General features: G+C 47.2%; 1 protein-coding gene across 1 annotated transcript in view; it reads left to right on the top strand.

Annotated features, from left to right (window-relative positions):
* The first annotated feature begins 2,080 nt into the window (after positions 1-2,080).
* efnb3b (ephrin-B3b) overlaps positions 2,081-20,169 on the top strand; it is a 76,951-nt gene continuing 58,862 nt past the window's right edge. Inside the window, exon 1 of the mRNA XM_084544322.1 lies at positions 2,081-3,380. Within this exon, the coding sequence (XP_084400448.1) occupies positions 3,232-3,380 (149 nt within the window). The 5' untranslated portion in view covers positions 2,081-3,231. The remainder of the gene's footprint in view (positions 3,381-20,169) is intronic.

Here is a 20,169-nt window from a genome sequence, read left to right as displayed (position 1 = left end):
AACTAAACATGATGGGCACATGATTTCAAGTGGGCACTTCGGTGAAGGGAGGTGCCCACTTGAAAACCCCAGTGACATGCTGCATACTGCTGTTGTTTAGGCCAGGTTCCTGATGTCTTCATGTTGCTTGGTAGCTATGGTTAGCTGCTGAGCGGGCCATACAAGCCAGCAGCGTTAGGTTAGCTTATATTTCACAAGGTTTGAATTATCCTCTGCTGCTCTGTGGGCCTACAAGCCAGCAGCATTTACTTAGTTTACTTAGATTGTAGGTTAAGCTAGCCAGCAGCATTTGGTTAGCTTATATTTCACAAGTTTTGAGTTAGCGTCTGCTGCTGAGCGGGCCATACAAGCCAGCAGCATTTACTTAGTTCATTTAGATTGTAGGTTAAGCGTCATATCACATGACTGTAGGTTTGTTAAGGTTTCTCAGCTGGACAGGGCCTCTAAATGTGTTTTGCCTGGGACAAGGGATTGTAACATCTAATCTTGTGTATTAATGAATGGTGTTTTGAAGCCAAACTAAAAAAAAAAGAAGGATGGAAGCTTCTGCTTTGTATAAAATCTTGATTTTAAAGGTGAAGCTGTGAGGTGCAACAGTCCCATCTGTGTTAGAGACAGACACTTGAGTAAATGTACTTACTAACCACCACTACTTGACGATAAAATCCACAAAATCTGCACAAAAACTCGAGTTTCTGTGCAGCTTCGCTACATTTTTAGTCGTTTATCTTAGCCTTTTAAACCCAGCTCTTGATTCTTTTTGATTTTCAGAAACTGATTTTCTAAAGCAACAGGTGCCTGACTTTAATTCTCTGGGACCAAAATGCCACAATATGCTGCTGAAGAGAAGGAAGTGTGCCGAGAATGTAAAGCGACGCAGGGGGATCGGATCTGCCACATGGGGGCAGTGCAGCCACAGCTTTGACAGCCCTCCGTCTCAAATATCTACCTCATTGTGTGTGTGTGTGTGTGGAGTGAATCAGTGGCGAGTCTGGGGCCTCTGTATAAACACTGGTATGTGTGGCCCTCCTCGGGGCCTGTCACTCGGGCTCGTCCTGCAACCCGTCAAGCTGAGCTGCCCACTTTGAAGTGTTGGTGCGGGACGCTGGGACTCTTCCCCTCGCTCTGTCAACGAGAGGACACGAAGAGAGGTAGAAAGAGAGAGAGAGAAATTGAGAAAGAGGGAGGGGGTCCTCATCCTCCCCGCACAGGGAGAAGTGATCCTTGTCGTTTAGGCTGCAGATAAATGAGGTGAGGCCAGTCCGGATCACATGCGATATCATGAATCTTGCGGAGGAGGAGGAGTTTTCTTTTTACGCAACAGTCTTTTACAGAAAAAATATGCAAGTTGCTTATACCGTGGCAATGCAATTCCACTTTAACCCCCAAAACATTGCCATGACTTCCCTTTAATACGTCTTCAATGCGTTTTAGATATAGCATATATCTTAGTTCCTTAAAGTATGTTTCTCTAGGATAAAGCTTCACCGTGACATTTGCATAATATCCTTCTAAAATGTTCTTTTTTTTGGGGGGGGGGACTCAATACTATCCAGTTCCAGAGCCACATGCGATTCCCTGCACATGCATTGAGGGCGCTCTTGCTCTTCCAAGAGCGCTCGGCAGATCGGAGGGCGCACGTTGGTGAGCGTTTTTTAAAAAAAGGTGGTGGTGGTAGTGGTGGTGGTGGGGAGGGGGAGCGGAGGTTGTTCTTCAGCGTTTGAAAGGAGGCAGAATAGAGCGCCGGGGAGTCCAAAGGTCCGAGTCGGGGGGGCCCCTGAAACTCTTAGAGGAGGAGAGAGGAGGCGCTGAAAGGGACTCGATACCGCCCCCCCTCCAACAGCCCCCCCTCCGAAAACGCCTGGAAGAATTGCGCTCCGCCAGTGCGCCCTGCCTGCCAGTCGGAGGATGGGGATTTTTTTTCTCCATTCATCCACGTCCCCTTTTTTTCCCCTCCTCCTCCTCCTCCTCCTCCTCCTCCTTTCAAACAACCTAGTCGGTCTGTCAATGCGCTGCGAGCATTAGGGCAAGTCAAACCAGTGGGATTTTGAGGCAGAGACGCGGATGAGATAACGAACGAAGCGCTTTCCTCTGTCCGAGAAGCGACGCGTCCAGCTCCCCCAAATGATGCGCTACACCAGATAGACGTCAAATGTGCAACTGGAAGGACTGATGCTCGCAAACTCCCATCTTTATATTTTTTTTTAATCACTTCGGCAAGTTTCGCGTTTGGTCCGTGCGCGACGTTATTAGAGTGGACGTGCTTTTCCAGCTCTTTGGGTTGTTTCTTTCAGTTTTCTTGTGTTGTAGCTTGAACTGATTCTTGGATTTATCATCGATTTGGATCCTAACTTGATTTCTCTACATATATCTATTTTTATTTCCCATTTTCACCGAATCTGGCGAAGGATTTGAGGATTTACAACCCTTGCTCAACCTGTTATTTTTATTTTCTTTTACACAGAGGCACACACGGATTGTAATGCGCACCGCCTGAGCACCGCCGTGCATCAACATGTCTTTATGAGGATGGAGCTGTGGACACGAGTGACATCTTTTCCATTTTAAACGCTTTACCTCCACAGTTTTCGGCCTGATAATCGACTGCCTCCTCCTAACACACTGACAGTACTTCTTTTTCAGCCCGGCCTGACATGTGGGAAGGTAGATATCCTTGCGAGAGAACAAGGTAATGGGAGAGAAATCACTCCGAATCGACACAGAGAACAAGGGAACATTGTTCGGAAAAAGACAATTAGGGCGCACGGAGCGGCGGCAGAAATAGCTCCTGGGGAGGCGATCGCTTTTTGACAAAACCTCGATTCCGTGGAGTTACATTTGAGCCGAGGAGCGCTGTTTTATTCCTGGGGGGAAAAAGGCACGGCTAATGACAAATTAATGGGAAAGTCATGGGATCGGCGCTGAAATAGCACGGCCGTGGACGCGCAGTGAAAAAAATAAAAAATAAAACCAATCGAGATCCAGACGCGCGGATTGAACAAGTTTCTCCGTCACGTTTAAGTGTGTTTTCGGTGCGACCCGGTGCCAATTCGCCAACATTTCGGATCCATGAGGCTGTGTACAGCGCGCTCTGCCCTCTCACTTTGACTGCCTCTCTACCTTATAGCCTGCTCGGCTGCGGCCGCAACATCTATTGTTTTGCGAGAGTCTCTCCAACCTTTTTGCAGCGGCGCTGAGAAACACATTAAAATCTCACCCGTTTCTTTTTAAATGGGGCCACACTTGCTGGGCGCCAGGGTTGAGATGGCGTGTCGAGGAAATGGGAATGGATTGGTGATCCTGATGGTATTCTTACTGGATTTACTGGGGACGACGGCCAGCAATATGGAGCCCATCTACTGGAATTCCCTGAACGAAAGGTAAGCGCAGTCCCCACTTGCAGACCTGAAAATTCAACTGGTTGACTGATTGTGTTCTCCTTTTTTTGTGTGCACTGTTTGGTAGTAGAGCAGCCTGACGCAGAAACACTATAAAGTTTGATGAGGGCAGCAGGTCACCTCAGAGGAGCTGCAGGCCTCTCACTGTTTTAATGATTTTTTTTTTTAAGGTTTCCACTTCCCCAAAATAACACCACTCCTCTTGTTGTTGCTAGCAGTTCAATCTAAACGCTGTAATCTGATAAATATGTAAACTTGGAGGTGAAACGGGCTGCTCCGTTCCACAGCTGCTCTGAATTTGTCACACTGGCATTGACGGTTGCGTGATAATCCAGCTGCACTTCTACTTATCGGTCCAAAGTCTCTTGAAGCCAAAAGATGGAAGCTGCGCGCAGGATAATAAAGACTTGTGTGATGCTCTAATTGCTGTTGCTGGTTGACCTTGATTAGAGTCCAGGCCCCCGGCTCTCGGGCCTCTCAAACACCCGGTCTTGCCCACTTGGCCCGCTCTCATTTGCATTTTTTTTTCCTCCTCTCCTTCCCTCCGGAGAAGGTGTCAGGCATTAGCTGAGGAAATGCCATTTTAAACACCTCTCCGCGAGTCCGCCTTAACGACCGACACCACTTTTCTCACACCTCCGCCAATTTCCCTGCGTCTGAGTAGACCTGGTGGCTGTGAAGGGGGGAGGAGGAGGGAGTGGGGGGTTGGAGAGTAACAAGGAGGCTTGTGTGGAGGTGAAGGGGCAGATTTCGGCGACACGAGATTAATTCCTGACACAAATATAATCTTTTTTTTTAAGTCTGACAAACACGCAGGCCGTGAAGCTGTCAGCGAGGTGCATTAGTTGGGGATCGCTTCCCTTTCTCGCAACTATGCCTACATTAACAAAAAACACAAAAGGAAAATGTAGCCATGGCAACCTCCCAAACCAACCCCGGGCTCACACCCATGCCAGGAGCTTTTTCGGAGACTAACAGGTTTTTAATGCGTCCGTGCGCTGTAGGCTACGGCCTGCCCGGTTCCTCCACCTCTCCGCAGATGTGACTGTGCGTGGGCCCCCGCTGTGGAGCCAGGCATGAAGCTCTTAATGAGGGCTTTTTGTCAGCAGTGGGTGGATTCGCCCAACAGGGAGTAGAGTTGGACACGGGAGGGTAATTTCCACTGAGAAGCTAACAGCCTGGGCTTTTGAGGCCTTATAGGTGATTCCACGCTATTGTCTCCTAATGGACTTTAGTGTTAGGTGGGTGTCGGGGCTCGGTGAATGGGCCCGGCTGGCAATTAGAGGGGTGGTGGCTTTGACGCCAGGCTCCAGCCATTCTCGCAGATTTGTTCACTTATATATTCAAAATACAAAGCCTATTGTATACGACGAAGCTTATTCGTGAAGCTTAGTATTCATACTTAATCAGCTTAGTCATTCCTCCAGTTTATTTTCCAGGCCCATTTACATGTACTTTCTCCTCGCTTCCTGACACGACAAGACCACTGCTTTAGCGTCGGCTGCCTCGGGGCAAAATGGGTTTTGGCCCAGGGCTGAAATATGTTAAGAGCCCGTGCTTGTCCAAATAGCGTGCATCTTTTCCGCGGACCGGCTTCTCGGAGCCCACACACATGTGGTGTGTAGTTCGGAAATGGGGCGAAAAGTAAGCAGAGGCAGTAGTCTGTATCAATCAGGTGGCGGAGCGCGTGTACGGTTCACGTCTCGCCTGTGCAGCAAATGGACTGTCACGTTGTTAACCCCTGGACCTCGTCTGGATGTGCAGCTTTGAAGTTCAGACCGTCCACCTGCCGCCGCCTCCCCACCCGTTTTTTTCCCCCTTCTTCTTTCCTTTCCGCCTCTGTGAGCAATCTGCGCCTCCTTCGCTTCCTCACCCCTTCTTTCTTGTGTTTTTCCGCCTCTCCTCGCCGGCACCGGTTCCCCTCTCCCTGTCGCTTTCCGTCTGTCTCTGTCTCTGCCTCCCTCCGCCGCTCCCCGCCCTCCTTTCGTTTTGCGGTGACCAGACGTAGCAAATTGGAAACATGTGTCACATCCAGCCACTAATTACGGCGCTGCAGCGGCACCGACGCACCCAAAAATGTGTTAGCATTGACAGGGGGTGAAGAGGAAACGGAGACGTCCTCGAAGTAAGACTCTTCTGGCGCATTAATTCCTCGGATATACAACGCGGTGCGGCGCGGTACAGTAAAATACACTATGAAAACGCTCGGGGTCATCAAATGCTTCATCCACCCTTTTATTGACTGCTCCGTCAGTTGAAATTACTGCAGCCTGACAGAAAGAAAGGAGACAGAAGCGTTCAGGGAGGAATATAAACCGAGACAGGTGCCCGGAGGTGAAAGAGAAACAGAAGGTAGCGGTGGAGAGAGAGAGCAGAGCAGAGCAGAGCAGAGCGGGGGTAGAGACAATCCTAACCCTAAGTAAATCAATAGCAGTTAAGTCTCAAGTGCCAATACAGGTTCTGCTTGAGGAAGAGGGAACTGAACCAGAACGATCACCTTGGGAAGAGCTCCCCTCCCAGACATACATTATCCTTATCTCAGCATCTCCTATTATCGGTCTTACACGGCCGCCCTAATGAAAGATCGAATCTTGCATTACTCCTCTGGAGTTTGGGGGTGGTGGGGTGGTGGGGTAGTGGAGCGGTTGCTTGGGTGGCAGATGACCAACACACATGTGGGATCAAACGCTTTCGGATCACATTCACGCATCTTCACGCGGAATATAAATTCAGGTTTTTGCTGGCTTTGGTCGCCCTTCCTATCGCAGCATATGGAGTTTTGTAGTTTCTGGCCCGGGTTCGATATTTCGGCGTCTGTTCTCGGGGCCAGGAGCTCTCACTCAACCCTACGTTTTTGCTTTTTTTTTTGCTTTTTCTCCCCCTTCTCTTTCCATACTTCGGTAAACGGCTGTAGATTATTGTAAACGGCTGCCGAGGGTGGGCGTCTCCCCGTCACCCGGCGCTCGAGGTGACTTGTAATACAACTATCCCCCCCCCCCCCCAAGAGCCGCATTAAAATTTAACCCCCTTCCTCCCCCCGCCCGCACGCACGCCACCCTTCCCGTTTCTCAATAATTCATTAATCGCCGGCTAATTGGCGCCGGATAAAAGACCGGCTAACTAGGCTAAGTGTTTCAACTCCGAGGGAGAAAAAAAAAAAAAAAAAGCAGAGGAAAGCGCTGGAAATCTTCTCGGTGAGGGCATCCCGGGACCGAGCGCCGAGAGGGGAATAAGAGTCAGTAGGTCAAGCGGGGTGTTGTATCAAAGGGGCAGCGTTCCCAACACCTGCTTACTGTTTGTCTAAAACGCCACACCTGCTTCAACCCGCGTGAAATCCACCCTTGCTGTAGGTTTTAACTTCATGAATAATGCACCAGCAGAGTTCTTTTTTTCTTTTCTGTGTCGATAAGCGAGGCTACGCGCATCCTTGGGCTAAATGATTAGACAACATCCACCGGGTAGTTGTTTTATTTTATTTTAGGAGAGGACGGGAAAAGGAATGTAATGGAGAGAGGGAAAGAATACGAACCATGCGGCTGTAGGTGCACGTTAAAGCAAGCAGGCAGCAGCAGCAGCAGCAGCTTCCCCTTTCTCCCTCTTTCTCTTCCAACCGCCCTCCCCCTTTGGTGAAAAAGAAGAGTGTGTGCGTGCGTTTACGAGCTGAGAGCAACAGGAGCTGTGAAAAGAGGTTTCGGCTGATGTGGCAGAATGGAAAGGCCAAGGGAAGGAGAAAAAGAAGGCAGCCAATCCAGCCAGAGGTTGCAGTCTTTATCCTTTTTCTTGCTTTGCACGTTACATTACATTACATGCAGGCAGGCAGGCAGGTAGGTAGCTAGACAGATGAGATGGACACACACAGGTATGCCGGTGGACTGTGAAAATACAGACATGTTCAACAGACGGTTCTGTCGCGGGCGGCTCGCGCTCTCAACAGATGCCTGCACACATGCACACAAACAAGCCTCTGGGGCCTCGACCCTCCCCTCCCCGTCTCTGTCGGACACGTGTGTAAATGGTGTGTGGTCCTAATTTATCTCCCTTGTTGCATGTGCAAGTGAGCATTAAACACACATGGCTACTACTAGACGGTAAACACAGGAGGGCAGATGTGCGCGCACACACTTGGTATTAGCGCACACACACACACACACACACAGGAGAGGTGAGGTGAGGAAATTGGCAGGCGTCACGGACCGTTGTTCCACCCGGAATTCATTCATTATTTTATCACTCGATTATAAGTTTATTTGGCAGGGGCAGCGCACATTCATCAACAACGTAACAGCTGTAAAGCGCTGTTGTAAATATGCTGGGGTTGGCTAAAGAACTAATTTGCTTCCCCGGTCCCTCGGGCTTTAGAAGTGACTTTGGGATTTTGGTAATTGTTAAAAGTGCTGATGATTAGGATGGAGGAGATTAAAAGCGCGCGGCTGCCCGAGCTGGTCCAAAATGTTGGGACAACGTGCGGAAACGAGCAACTTTTTTCCTCCCTCCCTCCTCCTCCTCCTCTTTGGAAACGCAGGCATGAACAAAAACGGGATCAGAGTGGTGTTGGTGGTAACAGTAATCCAGGCCATAGGTCTGAAGGGGTCACATGTGTCCCGGCATCACCGGGCAGATTGCCCTGGGTGGATGAACCCAGAGCCCCACACAGCAAGGCCAGCCAACACACACACAGACGCACACTCACACAGGCCCCCTCATTAGCTTGCTTCACAGCACACCCTGCCTAAGCAGGATCATCCAATCCTCCTGGCAGCATTTGGACTGGGCCAGGTCAATCCTCCTCCCCCCGGGGTGACACAGAGAAGCCGACGGGTGGATTGGGAGGCTAGTGTGAAAGTGTGTGTCGACTTTACAGTCCAGAGGGATGTGCGGCGTCCATCACCTCCTCTATCCTTTCTTTACTTACTCTCTTAGCTCTTCTTCTTTTCTTATCTCCTCCTCTGTCATCCCTCCGCCTCCCCGCCGCCTCTGCTTCCTCAGTTTAGTTTAGGCTCCGTCTCACGGGCGCTGCACATCTCCGCAACGCTGGGTTGGGCTCATGCCGCAGCAGCTAACTGTGGTTTCGGAATCGTTCCAGATAAACAGGATAGCAGCGGGAGTGACTGCATTGTCATTTTGTGTGATTCTGGTTTGTGACGGAGGATGTGCTGGCATGTGCGTGTGTTTGTGACTTGAATGCAAAGCGGCGTGTTAAAATCTCCCATCTGCGTACCGCATGGGCAAATCTCATTCTTATCAAGTGGCTTTTGTTGTTCTTACCCACACAAGTCTTATTTTACTAATTTTATAATCTTTTATTAATCAGATGTAATAATATTTGCGTGTTAGCGGTTTTTACGCACAGACGATAGCGATTTAGGTTCTCAAATTAAAATTAACCGATAGGGAGAACGTCTTTTGTTGCATGTGATCGGGAGTTTTAACACCTGTTCTCCCCTCGGGCAGTATCCTCATTTTGCATAGCCCCACGCACGGTTATGCAGAACGTATAAAATGCAAAACCAAAGACAAATGTTTTGTCCTCTTATCTCGCAGTCGCTTCCTCAGAGCGGCCAGAATTCATTACAGCGCCTGCCTTCACATCCAGTCACTCTCATCAACGTCCAGACTCCATCACTCTCCTCTCGCCCGTCTGCCACCGGACGTCAGCGCGGCGCTCTGATTGGGCACGGGCCTAAAATGGTTTTGTAACTGAATGTTAAAGAGAGAGGGAGGGAGAGAGAGGGAGTGTGCGCCAAGACAAGAGAGACAAATGAGCGGGTTTGCCGGCGGACAGCTGTGCCTTGTCACAGCTGAAGTTTTGGCAAACATCTTTGACCGATATGAGCGGGAAGGCAAAAAAAAAAATAGAAGAAGTGGGTGTTGTCAGGGCGAGATGAGGCAAAGATGGAGGAGATAGGAGGAGACCAGGGACCTGGCAGCGTCGGAGAAGGAAACAAAAAGCGTGAAAGGCAACAGGGGGGAAGGAGAGTGAAGAGAGAGATGGATGATTTGGAAGCCTAGTCGGGTTTGACAGTGGTACTGGCTGATGTGACACGGCCCAGACAGGGAGAGTGACTGATGATCCATAGGTCACCACCATGACTAGCTGCTTCCTGCTCGACTACAACTGAGCCGGCCCCTCATTCCTCATTACTGACACGTCCCATAATATTTATCCCTGAAAAGTCCAGCGTGAAACCTGGTAAGCTTCAGAGGAATTCATCGACTTTTTTTGGGGGGGGCAGAATGAGCTCTTTGATCAACTTAGCGCGGAGCGATTAAGAGACTGGCAGCTGTTTCCCCCACCCCTTTGTGTTTACTGGAGTTCATGCGATGAGACGAGGCGCCGCAAACACACACTGCGTTTAAACTTCACACGCAGTATGCAGGACTCGTAGAAGCAGAAATGATGCCAAATGCCTCGTGGCGGAGGGACGCGTTGATAGACTTTAATTTGCCAAAAGCTGAATCAATTCCTTTTAAAAGAAAGCTACTGTTCCTGTGTGTAATCAATATTTGAAGTTCAGTTCAACGCGGGATTAAGGGTTGGCATTTACATTCGCTGCTGAATCCACTTTGTCATCGCCTGTTTCTACTTCAGTTTCTGATTATGTGTATTTTATGTGTGCAAAAACTCCAATCAGAAGTGTGCGTAGGGGAAAACTGGGATAATATTGTTGTGAATGCAAAGCACTAAGCATTTAAAAGTCTCATTCAGAAGTCAACTTGCATTCTGGTGGATTGAGGCTGCAGTCAAATGGTGTCTCTGCCTCGTCTTTGATGGATTTTACCCTGTGTGATTATAAGTCAGTCTAGCAGCTCTGCTGAGTTGATTCCTCGAAACACACTCCAAAACCTGAAGTTTGCTGTCCTGCTTTCCTTTTATTGCACTCCATTGTGGCTTAGGCGGAACACAGTCGCACTTAGTTATACCGGGAGTAACAGAAAATACACAGAAACGGACCCAGAAATGCAAAGGCGCGCAGCCGGTAGCTCCCTTTTCGCTAGTGATGAAGTGGTTACAGGTGGAGTTTTCTTTAAATATCTCATTTTACATTTATATTTCTGGCATATGAAGCCGTTATCCAGAGATTTGCAGAAACACACGGAGCCGCAAAAGTAAGCACACATGAATCACCCTGCCTGCAAGGAGCCTGGTAACAAAGCGGAGCAACTATTTACTGCGCAACTATAAAAAAAGAAAAAAAAAAGAAACATGGCTTTTATTTGTGTGTGGAGTCAGTGTTGATCCTCTGGCTGTTGTAGTAGATGTTCGGCCTCTTTTGTTAGAGACGTGAAGGGACTATTACTCCAAAGTATCAGAGCTTTAAGATAATCTTTAACCATTGACTTACAATGGGTCAGAGATGATCCTCATGCTAAGAGGCTTTGGTGGGGAACCCTATCTCGGACTTCCCTGCTGCAATAACAACCAGTCATCCTGAGATCTGGCTTACTAATAAACGAACACATTTATTACCCCATTTATGCGCAGGCCCTACTCCTTTACCTCAGATCTTTTGCAATATTCTCCATGCCTGACTCTCACCACCTTGATTATTTTTCCAGGCTTCATGCTTTCTTCTCTTGTGCGTGAGCATAAGTGTGTGTGTCTGTGTGTGTGCACATATGCATAGTTCTAATTAGGAGTTAAAAGACCGTTCAGCGAGCGTAGTCCATCTGGCTTTGGCATTAGCCCATCGTTGTTATAGTCTACAGGGAAACTGACCTTGGCTAGCTGTGCGGGGGAAAATCACGCTCCATTTCCTGGGTTCTGCATAAAATATAGTTTAAGTGGATCTGAAGTTAAAAATGCAACGTTATGATGTGAGCGTTAGATTGAGATTAACTCTGCATCATGTGAGGGGAGCACGGTCGCTACTGACAGTTTGTCTCAGTTTAGAAATCCCATGGAAGGCAGCAAAAGCCACATGTTTCTGTTTAAGCTGCTGATTTTAAGGACGTCCATCTTGTGTCTGAAAATGTTTGTTTTAAATTCAATTTTTGGCACTAGCGCAAGAACAGCTTGATGGGAGACATCCTTCTCGACCCCAGTCAGTTTGTGAAGATCCATCTTCTTTATATCTTTGTGATATAATAAGAATGGTAGCAAGGGAAACATTTAGTCTGACTCACTCCAGAACATCTGCCTGAGCTCAGTTATTCACATGATTTATCCTCTTGTTTTGTTTTTTTTTGGAGTCGTTATGGTATACTGAGATAAGCTAACCACAACCTAGCCATAACTACATATACTTAAAGCTAGTATAGCTGCATATATAATGTACTAAAATAGTTTAAAGCTCACAATTTTACCATAAAAATCTTATGCTGTCCGCTCCTGCTACAAACGGCAACTAAGAATAAGCTGAAACATAGCGCCACAGGAATAAAAGTAGAAAAGAGCCTTTAACTTCAAAGCTAATCAACTTAAATATGAAGTTAGCTAACGTTAGCTAAGAGGTTGTGAAGAGAAGGAGAAAAAAAACAGTATTTACAACTCAAAAGTTAAAGTTATCTTACATTTGCTAATTAGCTTCAACTGCTTATAAAGCTATCTGAGCTACATATTTAATGTTATGTAATAGTTTAAAGCATTTTGGTTCTCTTAGCTGCAGGATAGCAAATGCTAAAACATTACAATAACAGAAACGGAAGAACCACTAGATGCAAAGCTACACTGCTGATTATTTAGAGTCAGTTTTAAATATAGTTAGCAAGCGTTAGCTAAGATGCTGTGAAAAGAAAAAAAAAACAAAGCTAAGGTTAGCTTACATTTGCTAACTAGCTTTAACTTCATACTTAAAGCTAGCACAGCTGCGTATTTAATGTACTGAAATAGTTTAAAGCTCACAATCTTAACATAAAAAATCTTACGCTGGCCACTCCGGCTACAAACGGCAACTAAAGGATAATAATTGTAAAAGCTGAAACATAGCGCCCCAGGAATAAAAGCAGTAAAGAATCTTTAACTTCAAAGCTAATCAGCTTAAATAGGAAGTTAGCTAACCTTAGCTAAGAGTCTGTGAAAAGAAGGAACAAAAACAGTATTTGCAACTCATAAGTTAAATTTATCTTAACATTTGCTAACTAGCTACAACTGCATATGCTTATAAAGCTATCTGAGCTACATATTTAATGTTTTAAATATAGTTAGCAAGCGTTGGCTAAGATGCTGTGAAAAGAAAAGAAAAAAAAAACAGTGTTCACAACTGAAACACAAAGCTAAGGTTAGCTTACATTTGCTAACTAGCTTTAACTGCTACTTAAAGCTATCCAAGCTACATGTTTAATGTACTGTAGTAGTTTAGAGAAGAAAAGAGAAGAGCTAGGCTATTTTTTGTTGATTTAGACTTTTAAATATAAAGTTGGCTAACATTAACTAGGAGGACGTGAATAACTGTGGAAAAACACAACTCAGAAATTGGCTAACTTTAGCCACCACAAGCCACTGGTTGTACTGAAGCTATCAGAGTTAGTAAGGCCGAGTATATTTAGCTGAGCAAGCATGTAAATTATTGCTCAGATACGCAGCTTTTCATTTGTAAGATGGGGAAAATGGGGAGAAAAAAAAAAGTTGGTCTCTGGCATCACTTTTTAAAGTTAAATAGTGTTTGACAGCAGCTGAAGCACTTCATTGTTCTCTGGTACCGAGAAAATGATCCAGACTCCTGCGTTTATAAAGCCCTCTCAGACCTGCTATGGATAAACTCAAAAAATGCATGGCTGTCAAACTAAAACAAGGCAGCTTCTCCCACTTCCTGAAAAGCAGCAGACGTTTTGCTGATAATAGTATTTCAACCTGAAGCAATGATTTAATGTCGTGCACAAAGAAAACTAGCTGCAGCTTTTTTTTTGCAGCATATGGAGTGCCGTGCAGCGCTTTGTTGTCCAGGACAAGTAACTCTAACAAGATCCATCTTGTATAGAAAGAAATGAAGTGGATTGTTGTTGCCCCTTCCACATCCCATCATCTGATACCCCAGCTCTGACTATAATACATGACTCTGTGTCTTGAAGCGCCAGCGCCGCTTCCTCGCGGTTTTACCCTCCTCTACTCTGTCTCTCTCTTGCTTTTGTCCTCATGTCTTGCAGTCAACACACACACAGCAGCATTCATATACATCCACTGGCATGCATGCACACAGTAGAGAGCTTGTATACACACACACACACACACACACTCACATACTCATGCATGCACAGATGAAAAATGTTATTGCTCCCAGTGCTGGAAAAAGTCCAAGCGGAGGGGTTGAGTTTCTTCAGAGGTGCACTCTACCTCCCCCCCTTCTTTCTGTCAGTAGCATATCCCTCACTCCCTTCTTCCACTTCTTCGTCTCTACTCCCTCACGCTCCCTCCTTCACTTCTTCCTCCTCCTCCTGCTCCCCGTGAACAAAAGCGCTCCCCTCCCAGAGCTTCCACTGAAAGCCCTCACACACACTCTGCTCTGTGGCTTCGCACTCTCCCACATGCGGTCTTAGCCCTCTCGTCGCCTGCAAAACCAGTCCACTTCTTTGCACTAATCCCCCCCTTCGTTTCTTTTGTCTTTTCTTTTACTTTCTCTCCCTCTCTCCCTCTCTCTCTCCCTCCCTTCCTCATTGCCTGGCTCGCCACCAGTGTGTGATTTTCCCTCGCTGCATATCCAGGCCGTTATCATGTTACAACTGGTTGTCAGACAGTAAAATTTATTTCCTCTTTTTTTTTTTTTTTTTTTAATTACTCTCCTCTCTTTCTCTTTCCCTCCCTTTTGTCTCCCCTTTTTCTTTGTGGGTGGTTTTTGATCATCTGTAGTCTCCGCTTCTCCTCACTCACTCGCTCACTCACTCATCATTATCCAGCAGTAAATAGGTCTTCTGTAGAGACGAGAAAATGAATAATCATGATTGCCTATCACCGCGGTGTCAAAGTAATTTGGGGGTGAATGTGAACCAGGGCTCGGCCCGGCGCACACAGATGCACCACTCCCTCAAAATTCTCTGCAAATCAGGAAGCCATTCCCTCATTAGGTACCTCTTCTTGTATCCAAAAATCTCTTTTTTTCATTCTTCTTATATATCGGTCCCGCTCCCCCTTGGAGTGCAGCTGTATTGCAGGTCCCCAGCCACAGGAGGGAGGGGAAAAAACAGATGGAGTGCCCTCCTTTCTTCCTTTCTTTCATCCTTCCATTCTTTCTTCTCTTTCTCCCTCCTTCCCACAAAGAAAATCAACCCAGAAGAATGCCGGTGCTCAGGGGGGAAAAGGGGGCGACGGGACAAAAGCCTTCCCTTTTTCGACAGTCTCCCTCTTGTGTTCTTTGAATTTCGGTTGATGGATGAGTGGCAAGACTGTGGGTCACTGTGTTGAACATGTGCAGCCCTGTACCTTGTGCGTAAGTGCGTGCTTCTACTGTATGTATGGGATGCTTCTTTCCGTTACGTGGCCCTGATAGCTCCCCGGCTGTGTGGTCTTTGGGTTTTTTGAAGAGGCTGTGTCTGTCCTTGCCGGCTAGCTGGCGCAGCTGCTGCGGTGTTTGTGTATGGTTCTCTATTTTGTGCGTTTCAGCAAAGCCACTGGTCCCGCTTAGGCCTGGCCCATCTGGAGCCTTGGTCCTGGGTGGCCGTTAAATGTGTGTGTGTGTGTACACAGCTGAGCGTTGCAACACGTCCAGTCAGTCTCCGAGGTGTGCTCTGGCACTTGGTAAATCATACGCATTATCTGAGTTCTCGGAGCCTTAATGTAGCTTCTGTAGAGCAGCCAAAACAACATTGCTATCGTGCATGAGCGCTGCAATTCAGCTGTAATTCTAATGTTATCTCTTTTTAATCAATACATCAGCTTTCTCCTTATGGTTCCTCTTATATTTAATCACTCTTGCGACGGTCGAGCTAACTCTATTATGGCGCTACTTAGCTAGAACAAAAGAATTCACTCAAGGTCTTGTTTAAGTGCTTCTGTAGCCTCATGATGCCCTTGCATGGTGGATAGAGTTTTATTTTTGTGTGTGTGTGCGTGCGAGTGCGATTGTGTGGATGTCAGGCATGCGTCATGCGTGGGTTGCGTGCGCTTGTGAACATGCCCTGCGTGGGTTTGTGTACACCCCCCCTCCCCTCCCCTCCCCTCCCCTCCATCCCCCTCCCGCTGCTCACCGCCGCTTCCCCTCCATCATCACATTAAGCATTATTTGCAAAACAACACAATCATGCGAGACAAAGCAAGGTTTCTGGGCGAGCATGAAAAGGGAGCGTGAAAACAACAGAAACTGGCCTGTACCACTTGACCCTATGGAAAGGGGGGGAGATGGGGGGGGTGATGAGGTGGTGATGAGGTGGTGTGGGAGGGAAGGTTGTAAGCCAGGGGAGAGATAATCCCTCCAGTCATTGCGTCCCCCCCTCTCTCCCGTGCTTGGGCTCTAACGTGGCGCGCTGGGCTGTCAATCACTCAACAAAGCTGTCTGTAAGGGGATTATGAACCCGCAGACCCTCCCTCCTCTCCATCCCTCCCCTCCCTCACCCCTGTCTTTTTTTCTTCTTCTTCTTCTTTTGCCTTTCCCCCCTCTCTCTTCTTCTATCCACTCATTTTTGCCCCTCTCCTTCCCTCTACCGTCGCCATTTCTCGCATCCTGCCCCCTGTTTTCCGCCTTCAAGCCCGCCTGTCAGTCCCCTTGTCCACTGTCCTCTGACAACAAAGTGAGTCTTTCTCCCAGCACACATTTTGCTTTGCTGTCTGAAGCTTAGTTTATCTTCGGCTTTCCATCCGTCCCCCTCTGTCCTCCGTAAGCCCCGTTTCTCCCTCTCTCTCTCTAAAGCCCTCTGCGCTCTTTCTCTATCTCTTCGTCCCACCCGTGCGTTTCTTTCCACCTAGACAAGGGACAGGTGTCTGGGAGATGACGGGTGCGTCCCACGCTCAAGAAATCGGCCATGCACTTGCAAATTCATATTCGCACCCTCAAATAGGAATCACAGAAGGCCGAGGTCAAAGTTGTAGAAGATAAATAACAAGAACAAGAATTTATTTTTTTACTTTTCTGTCTTTTTGAGGCCCGTGCACCCTCATAATATAGACACACCAAGCTGTCATGTGGCTAAATGTCACCTTTCCTATAAATGTGATGAATAGCTCGCGGCCCTTATCTTATCTCGCTGCTGTCCTTAACCATGCTGTTTTAAACCTAAGCACCAATTCCATCGCCTCCCGCAGGTGGTGACAGAAGCCCCTCCTCCCGCGGTCACCCTCCATTAATTCACAGTTTCTCCTTCTCCCACTATCTCCCCATCTGTCCGTCTGTTAAATGTCTGTTTAGCTTAAACGTCTGTCAGTGCCCGGACGAGCTTTCACTCTTCACCTCCTTTAAACCGGTTCGTCCACCTGTGGCTGTGTGTAATCTCCTCCCGTCGTCTCCTTTTTGTTTTTAAATTGACTCTCTTATTTTGCATGCACTGTCTCCGTTTCTCCGCTCGCTGATAATCTGTCCGGTTTGGCCGGCGGGGGGTCACGGTTAGTTGCAAGACCTCAGCCGCTTAATCTGCATCAGGAGTAAGCTCTGTGCTTTAATCCAACAATCAGCAGTCAGCGCTGCATGGGAGAAATGAAGATTTGTCTCTGCGAGTGGTGAAAAGGAGATTGAAGGGTCAAGGCTCTTACAGTGTCACAGTAACTTTTAATTAAAGCGTTGTTTAATTACAGGTTAGCATCGAGGTTTCCACTCTGAATGAGTCATTAAAGTCATTTAAGGATTCTGTCAGCATTTTGTCGAAAAAAAACCAAAAACATTTTCATATTTTATTTAATTTCTTCACAGACTAAAGTTTTTCAGTTTTGTACCATAAATCTAAATCTAATTTCATCTTATCCAAAAGTGTTTTTCATGGCTAGATTGCGACTCCTTGTTAGCAATCATAGCCCCCGGAGCAGACTATGATGTAAAGAGGCTTCAATTTAAAATAAAAAAATAATAACTGAGCATAAGAGATGGCGAGATTTAACAACCATTCATTTCGCCATTAAGAGAGCGAGATTAGGCGACGACAAAGAGCGAAAGCGAGGGGAAGACGAGACGGAGGGGGGAGACTTAATGTGGGTGACAGGGTTGTTATCTAGCAGGCAGCTGATGGGGTTTAACAGCTGTGTTATCTTGTGTATCTCATATTGGATTTGACTTCATTCTCTTACTCGCGTTGTTCTCTGATTGACGCGCAGATTAAAGACGTCCACTGGCGGAGATGTTGAAACAAAGGGGGAGGAATGAGAAGGAAGGGTAAGGGGAGAGGAGAGGGAGATGAAGAAAGGTTGTGGAGCAGGGCTTTAACGGGGCCAGTACTCGCTGATACGGAGTATTGGCTTGAGTATCACTATTGATCAGTCAGTTCTATCCATTTCTAGTCAGTGAATGTAGTTTTTCTGCTTCACAGAATGAGAGTGGTTTAAAAGTTGTTGGAAGTGGTTAACACTCGGCTCCATAGCTGCCTCAGAGCAGTTTCTGACCGAAACCTACAGAACATGACTTGTAGTTTGGGCCTTAACGTTTGCTAACGCACCAAACTGTTTTGCTACGCTTGGGAAGACGTCTTTGGAAACTTTTTTGGAAAACATACTTGGCAGGCTGTTGGATGAACTATTTATCTGTCACCATCTGTCACGGGCTAACTTAAAACCATCAGCAAACATGTCACATAGCGGGAGAGCGCCAAAAAGGAAACGCAACAAGTTGAATGTGGACTTTTCAAAGCTAGCAAGCAGCCAGTGTTGTTTGGTGCACACCACGCACGTCAGCTTGTTGTCTTTGTAAGGAGAATCTGCGCATGAGAGGCAATCTCGGGTGTGACGTACAACACACCCATTGCTGCCAATAGTCTCTCATAGGATACCGACTGGTCTGCACTGGTGTGATCTCAGGAATGTGTTGAGGATCCTGCTGCCTTGCAAGGTAAAAATAGGTACAGTAGCTCCCCTATCAGCTTAAACGGAGCTGGCAGTGCTGCCAACGCAGAGCTCAAGCAAATAAAAGAAAAAAAAAAAACAAGTTAGAAAAGTAGCTCAGCTCTGCTGCCGAGAATGTAGCGTCTCTTGTCAAGGTCCTGCACCAATAACCCAGATGAAAGCAACTATTTCAGATTCAGTACTTTGTAATTGTCTACAAATTCCTGTCGCCAATGCTCACCAGAACTGCAGGATTCGGCCTGAGAGCGTTATAAACCTGTGCTTTTGTTTTGGTGTTTACTAAGCTTTCACGGATTTGCACCTCTTCTTGGCTTCTCGTGTCTTTCTGTTCGCCAGAATCAACACACCTCCACCAGTGCAACTCCTTGCTTTGTGTAGCAGGGCTGAGTTCGGTCCCAGCAGGTGCAAACAAAACTCCCGTGGCCTGGTTTACTGTAAAAGCCTCCCGCTGCGTTTAATGTGACGCAATCGGTAACAAGTGAAATGAGAATCTGAAAGAGCAAAGTGAATGTAAAATTGGGTAGAAACCATAGGCGCAGCGAGGCGCACAGGTTGACCACAATAGCACGGCTCAGCGCGGCCATCCTCCGCCGTACGAGGCCAGAGTGCAAACGCAGCGCTCACAGCTTGGAATGCTTCAGCACAATTAAAGTGCCACAATGCAAATTCTTCCTGCTTTAACAAACCACAGCAGGTTAAAGGTGAGAGGGGGCATGTGAGTTCCAAAACGTGGTCTAGGTCAGGTAAAAAAAAAAGCAAAAAAAAAGCTGCAGGATAGGAGCCAGGATTTTTGCAAACGCCCCCAAAATCCATAAAAGCAGGTAACTGAATAAATCCTGGTCATGGTTTTGTTCGTTTCCTTACGCAAGCGTCCGATTTCAGAGTACGGGCAAGTTTTTATTCCTGTTGAGGCAGTGGTTGAAAACAAAGGCGGGTGGGGGGGAGAGATGGAGGGAGGAATCAGGAGTGAGGAGAGAAAGAAAGTTGAGTCGGGTGGGACAAGCTGGAGAAAGGTAGCAGATGAGAATGTGTCATACCTCTTATTAGATACTGTGACTGTGATCTATCTGGTCTCATATCACACCTCCGCCTTAGCTAGCACGTCATTCTCTCTCTCTCTCTCTCTCTCTCTCTCTCTCTCTCTCTCTCTCTCTCTCTCTCTCTCTCCCCCCTTTCTCCCCCTACGCCTCTCACCCCTCAGCTTTCCCTTTGTCGCGCTTGTATCTATCTCCCGCTATTTCTCACTCTGTCTCTCTTTCATACCCTGCAGTCTCTCACCAGCAAAAAAAAAAAAAAAAACTTCTCATGCTCAGTTTGGTGTGCAGCCTGTCAAGCTGGCTTTGAATGCACGCACACAGCAGCAGCAGCAGCAGCCGCAGCATATACTCCTATAACTCCAGCATACAGCCAAGGGAATAATAGAATCAAGGAATACTCGGAGATAAAGCGGGGGTGGGGGTGGGAGTCGGTGGGGGGTGGGGGGTGGGGGGGTAGAAGGATAAAGCAGACTGAGAAGGATAGAGAGCTTCATATTATTAATTTAGCTGGAGAAAAAGAAAGAAGGGGTATTTCTTTCAATCGCCCCCCCCACCACCACCACACCACCGCTGCTTCCATAGTGCTCTATAGTGGTGCACAATGGAGAGATTGGAGCGAGGGGGGGGGGGACAGAGGTAGAGATAATCCATGCCGCTCTATAAACCGTGGAGTTAACTGTTTCAGAGCACCGTCTCGGCCTGCTTTTATTCCTCTGTCATCATGCTTCTGGATCTGATTTCCTTCTACGTACGTTTCAGATGTTCATTCACTTCAACTCTGTCGCTCCTGCGTCCACCTCTTCTTCTTCGTGGGCTCTCCTCCTAA

This window comes from Chelon labrosus (assembly GCF_963514085.1).
Source record: "Chelon labrosus genome assembly, chromosome: 1".
Taxonomy (NCBI): Eukaryota; Metazoa; Chordata; class Actinopteri; order Mugiliformes; family Mugilidae; genus Chelon; species Chelon labrosus.
This window is presented reverse-complemented; position numbering and strand designations above follow the sequence as displayed.